Source organism: Heteronotia binoei, chromosome 8 (assembly GCF_032191835.1).
Source record: "Heteronotia binoei isolate CCM8104 ecotype False Entrance Well chromosome 8, APGP_CSIRO_Hbin_v1, whole genome shotgun sequence".
NCBI lineage: Eukaryota > Metazoa > Chordata > Lepidosauria > Squamata > Gekkonidae > Heteronotia > Heteronotia binoei.
The window spans coordinates 49,067,550-49,081,428 of record NC_083230.1 but is presented as its reverse complement, the minus strand read 5'-3'; the positions used below and the strand labels follow the sequence as shown (position 1 = coordinate 49,081,428).

Sequence of the window (13,879 nt, the reverse complement as noted above, 5' to 3'; positions counted from 1 at the left end):
ATAATGGGGAATTGATCTGGAGGTATTGGGGGCTCTGGGGGGGCTGTTTTTTGAGGTAGAGACATCAAATTTTCAGTATAGCATCTAGTGCCTCTCCCCAAAATACTTCCAAAATTTCAAAATGATTGGACCAGGGGGTCCAATGCTATGAGCCCCAAAAGAAGGTGCCCCTATCCTTCATTATTTCCTATGGAAGGAAGGCATTTAAAAAGGTGTGCTGTCTCTTTAAATGTGATGGCCAGAACTCCCTTGGAGTTCAATTATGCTTGTCACACCCTTGCTCCTGGCTCCACCCCCAAAGTCTCCTGGCTCCACCCCCAAAGTCCCCAGGTATTTCTTGAATTGGACTTGGCAACCCTAATCACAGCTCTTGAAAGAGCTGCTTTCCCAACAGCAGTTCTTGAAAGAGCTCTCTCAGCCCCACCTAACTCAGAGGGTTTCTGATGTGGGGAGAGGAAGGGAAAGGAGATTGTAAACCTCCTCCTCCTCTTCCTCCTCCTCCTATATGTATTTCAAGACTTTGGTCTCTCTCTCTCATTCTCACTCTCTCTCTCTCACACACACACACACCCTTCCACATATTATTTTAGGCTTTTAATGATTTATTATATCAACAATTGTTGAGAGTGGTAAGAGACTTCTACAAGAAGAGAAAGTATACACATGTGTACATAAGGTGTCCCAGACAGGATGATGACCAGAAAAGTACAAGTCTGTATACCTCTTCTACATTTACGTTAGGAAGTCTATGTTACATCAGCAACCAACACCCCAGCAGCCAACAAGGCAGACCACAGCACCAGTCAATTTCAGAGTAGTGGCACTTTCCCCCTTCGTGCACCTCAATGGTCTTTGAATGGTGAGGGGAAATTTGCAGTGGCAGCCAGGATTGTAAATGTGGCAAGCTACAAACAAACTGAGGAATTTTCTTGCACATTCTAACAATCCTTACACTGAATTTATAGTGATGGCGAAGACTTTATTTATGGTTGCGTAATGCAAACAATACTACTGTTGAAATATGTGTGCACACAGTATATAAATATTTAAAAATGTTTACTGTGATCATCTTTCTACAGTTACTATCACTTCAGATGGAATTAGCAAAACTCTGGATAATGATGTTTTTGTGCACCTTGCAAAAACATACTCTATGAGCCATGCTACAATGCATAGTGGGAAAGAATGTGGAATTGGAGATTACTTTCCAGATGGCATTACAAATGGTTTTGCATGGTACAAGGTGGAAGGTAAGAATTCCCTCTGTCAGAATCATAGAATTGGAAAGGACATCCAGATTAATCTAGTCCAACCCCATGCACAATGCAGGAAATTCACAAATATCTCTATAAGAGCTTCCTCTGTAGTTCTTAAATGCTATCAGCAGTTTTTGTTTGTTTGCTTGCATGATCTGAAAAATGCCTGACAGACTTCTGCTTTTTAAAATACTGTAACACAGATCTCAAAGTCTGTGTAGCTCTCTCTCTTTAATACTTTAGATCAGTAGGCTAACCCTTACTAGACCAACTTTTGGGTAAAAATGCAGAAATGAGTCTAAAATTCATTATTGAGGGGATTGTACAATACGAGAAGATACATCCATTTGCATTTTGAAACTCCTGCTATGGTGCCCTTTTGCCTTACAATAATTTGCCATTGTATAGCTTTGAAAATATAGTAAATATAGTAATTGCTTTTACTTTGAAATTTTGCCCGCTGTAGTAAGTGCACGCAAAGAAGTATAACAGAATGCTTCAAGAGTGCTTAAATTGCTTAGTAATTTGTTAAATTAAAACCTATGGCTGGCTAAAATATGCATTCAACTTGATGTCTCTATTCTGTTCCACAATAACATTTCTGCACATTATCATGTGAGAGAAACTCAAATATACTTTTTAGTATCTCCTACAAAAACCTTCTTACTTGCTGGGGGTAAAGTGTAAATGACTGGAGAAGGCAATGGCAAACCACCCAGTAAGAAGTCTGCCATGAAAACATCGTGAAAATGATGTCACCCCACAGTTGGAAATGAGGGGACTACCTTTACCCTTTTTACAAAAACCTTACTTCTTCATAATCAGGCTTGGTATGGCCTGATGCCTACAGGAAGAGGTGAAGTGGAACTATTCAATTTCCCACTCATTTCCTCATGAGAGCCCCAAGATGTACATCCACCTTCAGCCATTATGCTGTCAGCTTTAGCATCATAGCCTGGAAGAAGGCATATATGCCATGTTCCTTTTACAGCAATGTAGCCCACTATAGCAGCGCCCGCCTCACGGCCTCACTGGATCTCTTTATTTCAGTCTCTTCGGGGTATTTTACTTTGTTTTGTTTCTATGGGACCACAGCAGTTTTGTTTGCTCTTTCCAAATAATATAGGCTCTCGAGAACTTTAACTTAAACCACAGATTTATTGTAACACAAAGTCTTAAACTGGGGATATGGGAGATATTTACACAGGCTAATACGTTGCTCAGTTGTTTCAGGCTTTACAATCACTTTTACTTTCTTGGAGTCTCTCACAGTTACACAGTCCACAGTTTCCCTATAACTCACTCTCCACCTCTAGCCAAGGTCTGGCCTCTTGGGATTGATGTGTCAAGTCTCACCCCTCGACTGGAGTCTCTCCTCTCAGCCCTCTTGGTGTCTCAGACCCACATCCACTCCCTCAACCACCTCACTAGATCTTCAGAGTCGTCTATAGGTGTTTGTGACCGTTCAGGTCTTAACTGACTCACACACACAGCCCTCTTGGCTGGTTTTGTCGAGCTTGCAGTCTCTGGAAGACTTCCCCGTCTCCGCCTCAAGCTCCTTCACAGGATCAGCTGCCCTCTCAGCCCTTCTGGCAGTTTCTGTCACTCCACTACTTTCCCTCCCTGAGAGCTCTGAGCCCTTTGCCCCCACCCTCAGGTCACCTGACACAGGCCCTGTGCGTCTTCAGTTTATGGTTAACCCCTAGCTTTCCGTCACACCCACTAGCCAGAAAAGGTCCCTATGTATGGGCCTTCTGTTGCTGCCTTCTATCTCAAATGCCAGTCACATCAGAATTCCTCATTTTCCAACTTCCTCACACTGTCTTCTTGCCTTCAGAGTTCTTTGTGCAAAAATTAAGCAATTGTGTTTTGTTAGAGATGTATCCCTAAATTTTGTTTCAATAGAAATCTAAATTTCCCTCTTTGTTTCACAATGGATAATTATTTTGATATTCACTTAAATGTTTTAAAACCACTATATCAAATCCCAAGATAACTGGAAGTAAAACAGCCATATACCTCTTTCCTGCACCACTTAAACTAATAGGACTCAATGTATGTGAATGCCAGCTCCAGTTTATATTAATAGGGGCTCAGGAGAAATTATGTGTACCTTGAATCTCTTGCATACAATCAGCATGCTAAGGAAAGTCATCTTACATTATGGTTGCTAATCAAAATACAAACAAACTGACCACGGAGAGAAGTTTCGTGGTGGTGTATGTTTGCAGGGGGAAGTCTAAGGATATATTGTATGTGTGTTTGCAGTATCAGTGGAAGGAGGGAAGGCCCATGGCTCAGAGCAGCTGCTTTGCACACAGAACGCCCCTAGAATCTCCTCTTGGAACTCAGGTTGTGATGCCAGAGATGCCACACCCTCTGCCAGAGGCCGTGGAAACTCACTTCCAGTCAAAATTGACAAATAAATAGATGGCCCAATGGTCTTACATTGTATACTAAATGAAGAACAGCCTGAACTTGAATACTTGTAGCAGCTTAAAATGTTTAAATGCCTGTTAATGCCTGTTTAATAAAGATATTAAATATCTTTGCACTTTTAAAAGTGGGACCTGAGAGACAATTACTGTTTAATTAGAAACTGGGTAGAATATATTAGCTGCACATTTTTTTTCTTTATAGCTTCACAAATAAAAAGGTGGATACTAGGGATGAGCATGAATCTGGATAATGGAGGTTCATGGTTTGTGGGGATCTCATGAATATTCCTGTTTACTGAACTGGTTAATTTTGTGAGGTTCATGATGTGGTAGAATGCCCCCCCCCCCCCCGCAAGCTACAGATGTCAAACACATGCTAACTGCATGTGTAGGAGTGGGGAATCAAACCTGGTTCTCCAGATTAGAGTCCACCATTCTTAACCACTACACCAATCTCTAGCTGACCTCCCTTTACTTGCTCTCCAAGTTTGGTGAGGATTGGCTATAAAGGGGACTGAGTTATTGCCCCCCAAAAACAAATACACCCCCCCCAAAAGTGCTCTCTGGGGAAATTACAGCCACAGAGTCAGGAGTGTGTTGAACAGATCCCCTGCAAACTAGAGGCATCAAGCTTGCAAAGGACCTCTCCAAAGGACCTCTACCTTCCCTCCAACTTCGGTGATGATTGGCTGTGGAGGGCCAAGTAGCCCCCCCCCCCGCAGGTGCCCCCCAGGAAAGTGCTCTCTTGGAAAATCACAGCCACAGATTCAGAAGTGTACTGAACACCCCCCTCCCCGCACACACGCACACACACACAAGCTAGAGGCATCAAACTCTATCTCTGCTTAACTGCCTGCTGCCAAGTAAAAAGAGCTGCATGTGAGCTGGGCTTGGGGGTACATATCCATTCTGCTCCCATGGAACAGTATGGGAGCTCTCTTGCTGGTAGCCAGAGCTACCTGTTGAGCTTTGGAGAGCCGCTATTGGTGTTTCAGGGCGGCAGAAGGGCTATAGAAGTCCAGTCCCCATTGTTTTGACTATTAATTGGTTGGTGCCAGGATGTCTACCTCACAAACTGCATGAAACTTCCTTAAAAAAAAGGCAATTAATAGGAGATTTGTGGGAGACATGATCACATGATTCTTGGCTCAAGAACCATGAACTAGGTGACTTTCATGATGAATGTAGGTTCGTGATGAGGTTCATGCCCATCCCTAGTAGATACTCTTAAAAAAAGAAAAGCTGAACACTGAGGAAATTACTGAAGGGACCAAGTCCTCACAGCCCCTTCCTCCTCATGACTACTGCACTGGTTTCCAATTTCCATAACCTGTTGATGGGTAGCTAAACATGTGAGCGGGTATTTGGGGGGGGGGCACTGCCTCACATATTTCACTATTTTAAAAAACTATACAGGCAGCCATGCTGCAGGGTAGAGACTCTCCACTGGTAACCTCAGATTTGCATAATTAAGACCTGATATTATTTTATGCCTACACCTGAAAGTAGCCACCAACCACACGCTCTAGGCCAGCCTAGCTACAAGTGTTGGAAGTAGACTTGCCAATCCCCAGGACCCAGTGGGGGTTCCTTCACTTTTGCAGGCTCCTTCCCACCCCCAGTCAGCTGGCCGACGGGGGGAAGTTCTGCCCCCACAGCTGCCATGTGCCTTTCCACCTCGGAAGGCTAAGAAGACTTGGGAAGGGCTGGGTTTTTTGAAAGGTGTGTGTGCCTTTAAAACGTTGGCGCTAGGCTGAATAGAGATGGGGTGAGCCTGCAGAACAATGTGGCTGTTGTGAGGAAGGGAAGGATCCCCTCCCTCCATTTGTTTTACATCCCCTCCATAACTCATTTGCACAGTAAAATAGAGATAATCTCTGTGTTAGTCTGAACAATTTGGTTGAGTGTACAGCATTCAACAACTCCCATGGTGAGTAAATTGCCCCAGTGAGACCACAAAGTGTGAGCTTCCAAACTGTGTTTACACCAACTGCTGGGGGAATGAGGAAATGAAGACTGTATTCAGGGGAACTGCACGGCTGTATTTTTATTTATTTTAGGGAATGTGAAAATCTCCTGGCTCCACCCCCAAAGTCTCCCAGCCCCACCCCCAAAGTCCCCAGGTATTTTCTGAGTTAGACTTGATAACCCTAGTTGGAGGTTGATTCTAGTAGCTGCAGGCCAAGGTGGCAGCAGTGTAGAGGATTAAACCAAAGTTGACTTTCCTGCAGGCATGCCACTGGCCTGCTCTTTTGCACCAGACATGTTTGCTCATAGGAGAAACTAGTATCAGGAAACACTGGGCTGGGCCCAATATAGGTGAATCAGGCAGCTAGGGAAGAACTTTAGGAAAGTTATTGAAAATGTTAATTCGTACTGGTATTTCAACTACATAATGAAACAATTCACTTTAGGTGGGATGCAGGATTACAATTACATTTGGGGACAGTGCTTTGAAATTACATTGGAACTATCATGCTGTAAATATCCACCAGCAGAAGAACTTCCATCCTTCTGGAATGACAACAAAATGGCTTTGATTGAGTACGTTAAACAAGTTCATCTAGGTAAGTAGTTTGCACTTGATCCTAGATGTTATCTTGATAAATCTTATAAAACTGCTTTTATGAGGTGTGTAGAACTTTCTGTCCTGTTGGGTCCACGGACTGCACCCACACATCACTCGATACTGTTCCATCATTGCAGTGTAGTGATGATTATTTGCAACTAGAGTGGCTTCTCTACGCAAGATGATCCAGTGGCAAATCATTGCTACAGTGCAATGATAGTGGATGCAGCCCAGGTTTGAAAGTTTTAAACCTGCATATATAGTAGAAGACGAGGAGTTTGGATTCATAATCTGCCCTTCACTTGCAGTCTCAGAGTGATTTACAGTCTCTTTCCCTTCCTTTCCCCACAACAGACACCCTGTGAGGTAGGTGGGGCTGAGAGAGCTCTGAGAGAACTGACTCAGGGTCACCCAGCTAACTGCATGTGTAGGAGTGGGGAATCAAACCTGGTTCTCCAGATTAGAGTCCACCATTCTTAACCATTACACCAAACTGGCAGTAAATTTGTTGAGCCTTTGAGGTGCCACAAGACTGCTGTTTTAGCACCAGCATGCTACTATGACTACCGCACTGGAGTCAAGTATCTGAAAAGCTTACAGTACATATTTGGAGATACAAATAATTTTCTCCAAAGAAAGACATATGAAAATTGACAATACCTGGTAGTGTAAGAAAGCTCCTTTAGAAGGGATTTAGCAGCTACATTTATCATCCTTCACTAGCAGAACACTATTTTAACAAAAAAGATAGTAAATTGGCTATTAGCTGTGAGGCAATTTGTGGATAAAATCTTGTTGCTCCACCAGGACTTGCAAGCTAAGATTGATATAGTAAGAGAACTGGAGGCCTCTTGGACATCTTCAGGTCCTATTTTTGGGTCATTTCAGTTGGCTCTCTTGAGATGAGGTGGCAGGATTCTGGATGCTGTGATACTCACCACTTGCCCCCTTGAACTGGGTCTGTCACAGCTGGTGAAGGCAGGTGATGACAGAATATGGGCCCCCCTGTGAGAGATCATCACAGGGACGTTCCCAGGGGCTTTGAAGGAGGCAGTGGTGAGACTGCTCTTGTTCTGCCCTGGCTATGGGACAGACTAAGACAGCTCTAGTTGCCCTTACAGATGACCTCTAGAGACACCTTGACCAAGGTGGGTCAGTGCTATTGTTATTACTGGATCTAACAGTGGCCAAGAAACCCGCATCTCTCCTCCTCATGACCTAGCCACAGCAATCCATGCAATGGTCACCTCCAGGTTGGATTAATGTAATTTGCTTTATGCTGGGATGCCCTTGAGGTTGACTCAGAAACTACAACTGGTTAAAAATGCAGTGGCACATGTCCTTACAGGGACACCTCTTGGAGCACATATCCAACCAGTGCTCTGCCAGCTGCACTGGCTCCCAGTGAAGTACCAAGTCCAGTTCAAGGTTTTGGTACTAACCTTTAAATCCCTGAGCAGTCTGGGACCTACATGTCTACAGGATCACCTCTCCTACTACGTCCCTCAAAGAGCACTATGCTCATCTGAACATCAGCTGCTGCAAACCTAAGGACATCTGTTTATCCTCATAGATTCCTCTCAGAATGAGATCAGGGTCCTGCAGCATTTGCATCAGTTCTGCAGGGCCTGAAAAATGGAGATGTTCTGCTGGGCCATTGCTTTGGTTGAGGTGACAAATGTCTCATTTTTTTTTGTCCCCTGCTTCGCTTACCCTCCCATTTAATAATTATGGGGGCATTTTCCCACTGCCCTTTTTGACGTTGGGCATTTTATAGACCTACAAGCTGTCTTGGTATGTTAAAATTTGTTAAGTTATTGGACTGTACAATGTTTTTGTTTTATTCTATTGTATTTTAAATCTCTTGTGAGCCTCCCTGAGCACTGCATGCAGGAAAGGGTGGGATAAAAATCCAAACATTAAACAAACAACAGGTATACTATCTCCTGGCTGTGCCATTTTGTGTGTGTGGGGGGGGAGGAAGGCATGGCAATGAAGATTTTGTTTCTTTGATTCCCAATAAACTGTGAGATATTCAGATAAAGCTCTCAAATCAAGAATTCTAAACCATGGAGGTGCATATACATTCCCTCACTCTTCCAGGTTCTCTCCATAAGTGAGAAAGGTGACACTCACCTGTCACTCTTTTGAAAAGTTACATACATGACTTTTAATATTCCACATATATTTTATATCAGCCAATAAAACATTGTTCTTCAGTCACTATAAGCACACACACATCTGCTGTATACAAGTATGATTTCTGCATCATGGCTTTTGCGCAATGCTACACTGTGCAGTGCATAGTTAACAGGCTACAGTGCAAAGCATGCTACAGACCTCAGGAAGAACAAAGGCTTTCTTCCGGTCCCACCTGAGAAGAGACTCTTCTTCTCTGCTTATATCTTGAAGGATTGGGCAGAATTTTAGCATGCCCTCATAAAATCCATTACTATGCTTGAAACACTTAAGGTGAATTTCCTATTCAACCCCCCTTCTTGATCCATAAAAACTAGCCAAAGAATTCTTTTCTTGGTAAAAATTCATTCAATATTTTATAACAAGTGTTTCAGCATTCACTGTAGTCTTGGATTAGGAGACAAAAGTTCATCTAGACTTCAGTAGCAGAACCAGGGCACTTTTTTGTAGAAAAAGTCCAGCAGGAATTCATTTGCATATTAAGCCACACCCCTGACACCACGCCAGCCGGAACTGCGTCCCCCCCCACCCCCCAAAAAAAGCCCTGAGCAGAAAGCATTACCTTTTTGTCAACATAAGCTGAAAAACAAAGGAAATTGGTCTCTCACTTTCTCCCCCCACCCCATATTGTCTTTAGGTGTAAAAGGGCGTGTTTTGAATAAGTATGGAGAATCTATTGCAGATGTAATAGTAGAGGCCACAGGAAGAAGGCATGTATGTCCTTATAAGACCAATAGAGATGGAGAATATTATCTTCTGCTTCTGCCTGGGGTCCATGTACTTAATGTAAGTATATTTCTTTGGTCCTGTGAACTCCTATCTCAAGATTTGTGTGCAAACATTAAAGCACTTCTATGCATACTTTGGGGTAGGCTGCTTCTTCCTCCAGTTGCAGACCCTTGTAAGACTCATTGCTTTCCATGGGCCTGTTTGAAAGATTAGTGGATTTAGAATTAGTGGATTAGTGGATTTAGAAGCAACCTCTTCTGTGACTGAGTTTGAATCACTTCACAATAGTGCTTCCTTGAGGAGTGATCATTAAAATCCTGAGGGTTTTTTTTTAAAAGAAATGGTGTCCAAAGGTCAATTTAAGAATGAAGATTTCCCCATGTTCCCAGATTTATCCTAATGTTTGAGGAATTCTGTCTTACCTCCTGTTATTACTAGGGTTGCCAAGTCCAATTCAAGAAATATCTGGGGACTTTGGGGGCAGAGCCAGGAGCAAGGGTGTGACAAGCATGATTGAACTCCAAGGGAGTTCTGGCCATCACATTTAAAAGGACAGCACACCTTTTAAAAAGCCTTCCTTCCATAGAAAATAATGAAAGATAGGGACACCTTCTTTTGGGGCTCGTAGAATTGGATCCCCTGGTCCAATCCTTTTGAAACTTGGGGGGTATTTTGGGGAGAGGCACTAGATGCTATCCTGAAAATTTGGTGCCTCTACCTCAAAAAACAGCCCTCCCAGAGCCCCCGATACCCGCAGATCAATTCCCCATCATTCCCTATGGGAATTGTTCATGGAGGTGCATAATAGCTGTGGGGGAGGGGCTTCCCCCGCCGGCCAGCTGGCTGGGGGAGGGGGGAAGCCTGTAAAACCAGGGGATCCCCCGCTGGGACCTGGGGATTGGGAAGCCTAGTTATTACAGTGGTGTTCCAAGCCAGTTAACATAAGGCTTTTACTGCAATGATTGTGTCTTCTATTGGCATTTTAGTTATTTATTGAGTTGCAGCCTAGAAATTAATTTCTCTAGTACATGATCACTAAGAGAGAGGGTATCATGATCTCAGGCCTAGTGTAGCCTAGAGGGCAGGAAGAAGCCTGCCCAGTTGTACATATAGGGGCCTACATCTCTCAGGATCCCTTCTGCCCCTGTGATTGGGTGAAGAGGTTTTGAAGGGAAAAACTAGCCCAAGAGGGGTGGGACCTGGGAGGGAAACCATAAAAGGCTTGTCTGAAAAGGAGGGTTGTTATCTCTCTGGAAAGGCTGCAAGAAAGGTTCTCTGGAAAAGACTGTAGGAGTGAAGGCAGCAGGAGAGATCTCTTACCCAGGGGGTGAGTTTTGGTGTTAGGGAAGGACGTGTTTAACAAGTCATGTTAGGGCTTTTTTTTTTTTTTTGCACCAAGCTTTACTGTTTATAAATTTCACTGTTGCACTAGAAGTTTTTATTATCCACTTATTGTTTTTGAGCACTGTAAATAAACTGTTGCTATTGTTACACTGCCTGGTTCTCAAGTCTCTTTGGTCACAGTTCAAAGACTTTGCTAATAAGAAAGATAGAAGTAGGAGTGGTTGGGTGCTCTGGGCCCTCCCATACAGACCCTTACCAGAGTGGTGGCAGCAGCAGAAGGCCTTTCCTGGTCCCCTGCTGTGTGACAAGGCAAGGGATTAAGGGTACAAAATTACATGTGTTTAGGAAGATGAACAGGGTACCTCTGTAGATAGATCCAGATGGGCAGCCATGTTGGTCTGAAGCAATAGAACAAAGTAGGAGTCAATTTGCACCTCTGAGACCAACAAAGTTTTATTCAAAATGCAAACTTTTGTGTTCTAATTGTGTATCTTGGTGGATTCTTGTAAATATGTATAGGAATAATTATAATGGGGGTGGATGGGCAGAGGGAATCTTTGGCAGGGGGCCTATGGTAGCTCATAGAATCCCTGGTTATTAGTACAGGTGACACTCCCCCCATCAGAATGTCACATTAATGTAGCAAATGACTTTTGATTCAGTAGTGCCGAACTCTTCTTATAATTGTACAAATTTATGTAACCCTACCTACCCTCTACACGTGGTTTTTCTGAAATAACCCTTTATTAAATGGAAAAGGCCAATCTTAGTAAAATATATCATATTTTCACACACACACACTCCCCTCTGCAAATGCACCTTTCAGTCCAGTGTGGCTTCAGTCCTGTTTGGAATTTCCCCAGCTTTCTAGTGTGTGTGCTGTGCATTATGCAATCTGAAGAAAATTTGGTGTGCTTGCTCAGCATCCCAGGCTGTAGGTCTCAGGAAGATCCCTGGCTGAGACCTGGAAAGTCACTGTCTGTTACACCAGATAATATTGGCCTGTGTGAATTGAAGGTCCAGCTTGGCAAAAGGTAGCTTTGTTTGTGTAATGTCCATCATGAGACTGAAGCATGAAGCTACAAACACTCTCTTTTCTCCCCCCCCCCCCCCAATTGTTGGTGTTTAGGCAACAGCACCTGGTTACAAGTCAGTACTACAGATAGTGGATGTTCCAGATGGCACACTGGACTTCAGTGCCCTGACCTATGACTTCGTTTTGCCTGATGTATCTGCTGAACCAAAGGTTGTGTCACCATGCCCAACACTGCCTCATTATACTGAAAGTGCATCAACAACACTGAAGCCAGCTATTAACATCTTGATTTCAATTAATACTTTGTATGCAGTTTTCAGATAATTTATACATGCTTTTGAAAGTACTTGAATTACTTGTCTTTATCAGAATATATAAAATACTTAAAATAAGCTGGGCAGTCTTTCCTGGAAAATCAATAAATTTTGGCTATTTCAATATAACCTTACATACCGGTAGGTTCTAATCAATCTCACTCCATGACTGGAAGGGACCTTGTGCTTGGGTAAGCAAGTATTTTTGTTTCCGGTTGATAAATTATAGCTAGAGGCTGGGAAGGAGTCTGAAAAAACTTCCTGTTCTTATGAGCACCTTTGAAAAAGGCTCTTGGTATTTGACTGAAAACTGCTGTTGATTATTACAGTGTATGTAGAGTGGCATCTGTCTCCATGGTAAATCATGGGGAAGCAGTGCAAATCACTTCTGATAACTGTTTTAAGACTAGATCTTTTTGCTGCCACTGAGCTGATTAGTTTCCAAGAACCAATGTATTTTCTCTGAGCTGATCAGGACATGAGGTAACTGTGGATGGCTGGGGAAGCTCTAAAAGCTCTCATCCTTCAAAAGGTCTTTTGATTTAACTTCAACCCATTGATTCTGGTCCTACCTTCTGGGGCCACAGAAAACAATTCTGCACCATCCTCTATATGACAGCTCTTCAAGATCATATCACCTCTCAGCTGCCTCCTCTCCAGGCTAAACATGCCCAGCTCCTTTAACTTTTCCTCATAGGACTTGGTCTCCAGGCCCCCATCATCTTCATTGTCTTCCTCTGGACATGTTCCAGCTTGTCTGTATCCTTCTTGTGGTGCCCAAAACTGAACACAATACTCTAGGTGAGTAAAGCGATACCATCACTTCACATGATCGATCTGGACACTACACTTCTGTTGATACAGCCCAATATTACATTTGTCTTTTTAGCTACTGCATCACACTGCTGACTCATGTTCAGTGTATGGTCCACTAAGACTCCTAGATCCTTTTCACACATACCACTGCCAAGACAAGTCTCCCCCATCCTATAATTATTCCTACCTAAATGGAGAACTTTACATTTATCCTTGTTAAAATTCATTTTATTTGTTTTAGCCTAGTTTCCCAGCCTATCAAGATCATCCTGTATCCAGTCTCTGTCTTCTACTGCATTTGTGACCCCCCCCCCCCAATTTAGTATCATCTACAAATTTAATAAGCATTCCCTCTATTCCTTCATCCAAATTATTTATAGTCAAGTAAAGTCAGCCTTTATTGGCATAAAAATAAGTACAAAATTAATATAATGTAAAACAGGGTAGAGAAACAACTTTCATGTACATGTGTATGAACAGAAAGTATTTCTATGATAACCTTTGGCGCAACTTTAAAGCAGAGTGCAGAATCTTGGCTGAACTCTCAGTAACAATAATAGAAAAATCATTCAGGAGTCTATGGACCTTAAGTGCATCAGAGCAGTCGATCATACTGGCGAAAACAGAGTATAAATACGTATAACGTAGATCCGCATACAGATGGCAGTGCAGGAGAACATGAGTAATTGACTCAACACGTTTTTGTTTACAAGGGGCAGTACCTAGCTGAATGGGCTATTTTATTGAATTTGCCATCAAGAATGGCAGCCCAAAACTTGGTGCAATACATGTACCCTTGCTACTCTACGCAGACGATACAGTGCTGTTGTCCTGTTTTAGGGGTTTAAGACGTCTGCTGTCCCACTGTGCAGTCTTTCTTACTAATAACAAGCTCCAGATGAACCATGATAAATCAAAAATCCTAGTCTCCTCGAAAAAGTGGAGATCTTATAAGTGGATCATTGATGGTAAAGAGATAGAACAGGTCAAATACTACAAATATTTATTTATAAAGGTGTTGAACAAAACAGGTCCCAGGACAGATCCTTGAGGCACTCCACTTGTTACTTCTCTGTAAGAGGATGAGGAACCATTCACAAACACTCTTTGGGTACCATCAGGGCCTCTGCTAGAGAGTTGGCAAGGTAGGCCATCACCTAGAGCGCCATCTGGTCACA

The 13,879-nt window shown here is 43.0% G+C and overlaps 1 protein-coding gene across 1 annotated transcript in view; it reads left to right on the top strand.

Moving 5' to 3' along the window:
- CPM (carboxypeptidase M) overlaps positions 1–12,019 on the top strand; it is a 70,654-nt gene extending 58,635 nt beyond the window's left edge. The window contains exons 6-9 of the mRNA XM_060245055.1: positions 1,080–1,250; positions 6,109–6,261; positions 9,100–9,248; positions 11,665–12,019. Coding sequence (XP_060101038.1) covers positions 1,080–1,250; positions 6,109–6,261; positions 9,100–9,248; positions 11,665–11,895 — 704 coding nt within the window. The 3' untranslated portion in view covers positions 11,896–12,019. The remainder of the gene's footprint in view (positions 1–1,079; positions 1,251–6,108; positions 6,262–9,099; positions 9,249–11,664) is intronic.
- Positions 12,020–13,879: the final 1,860 nt, after the last annotated feature.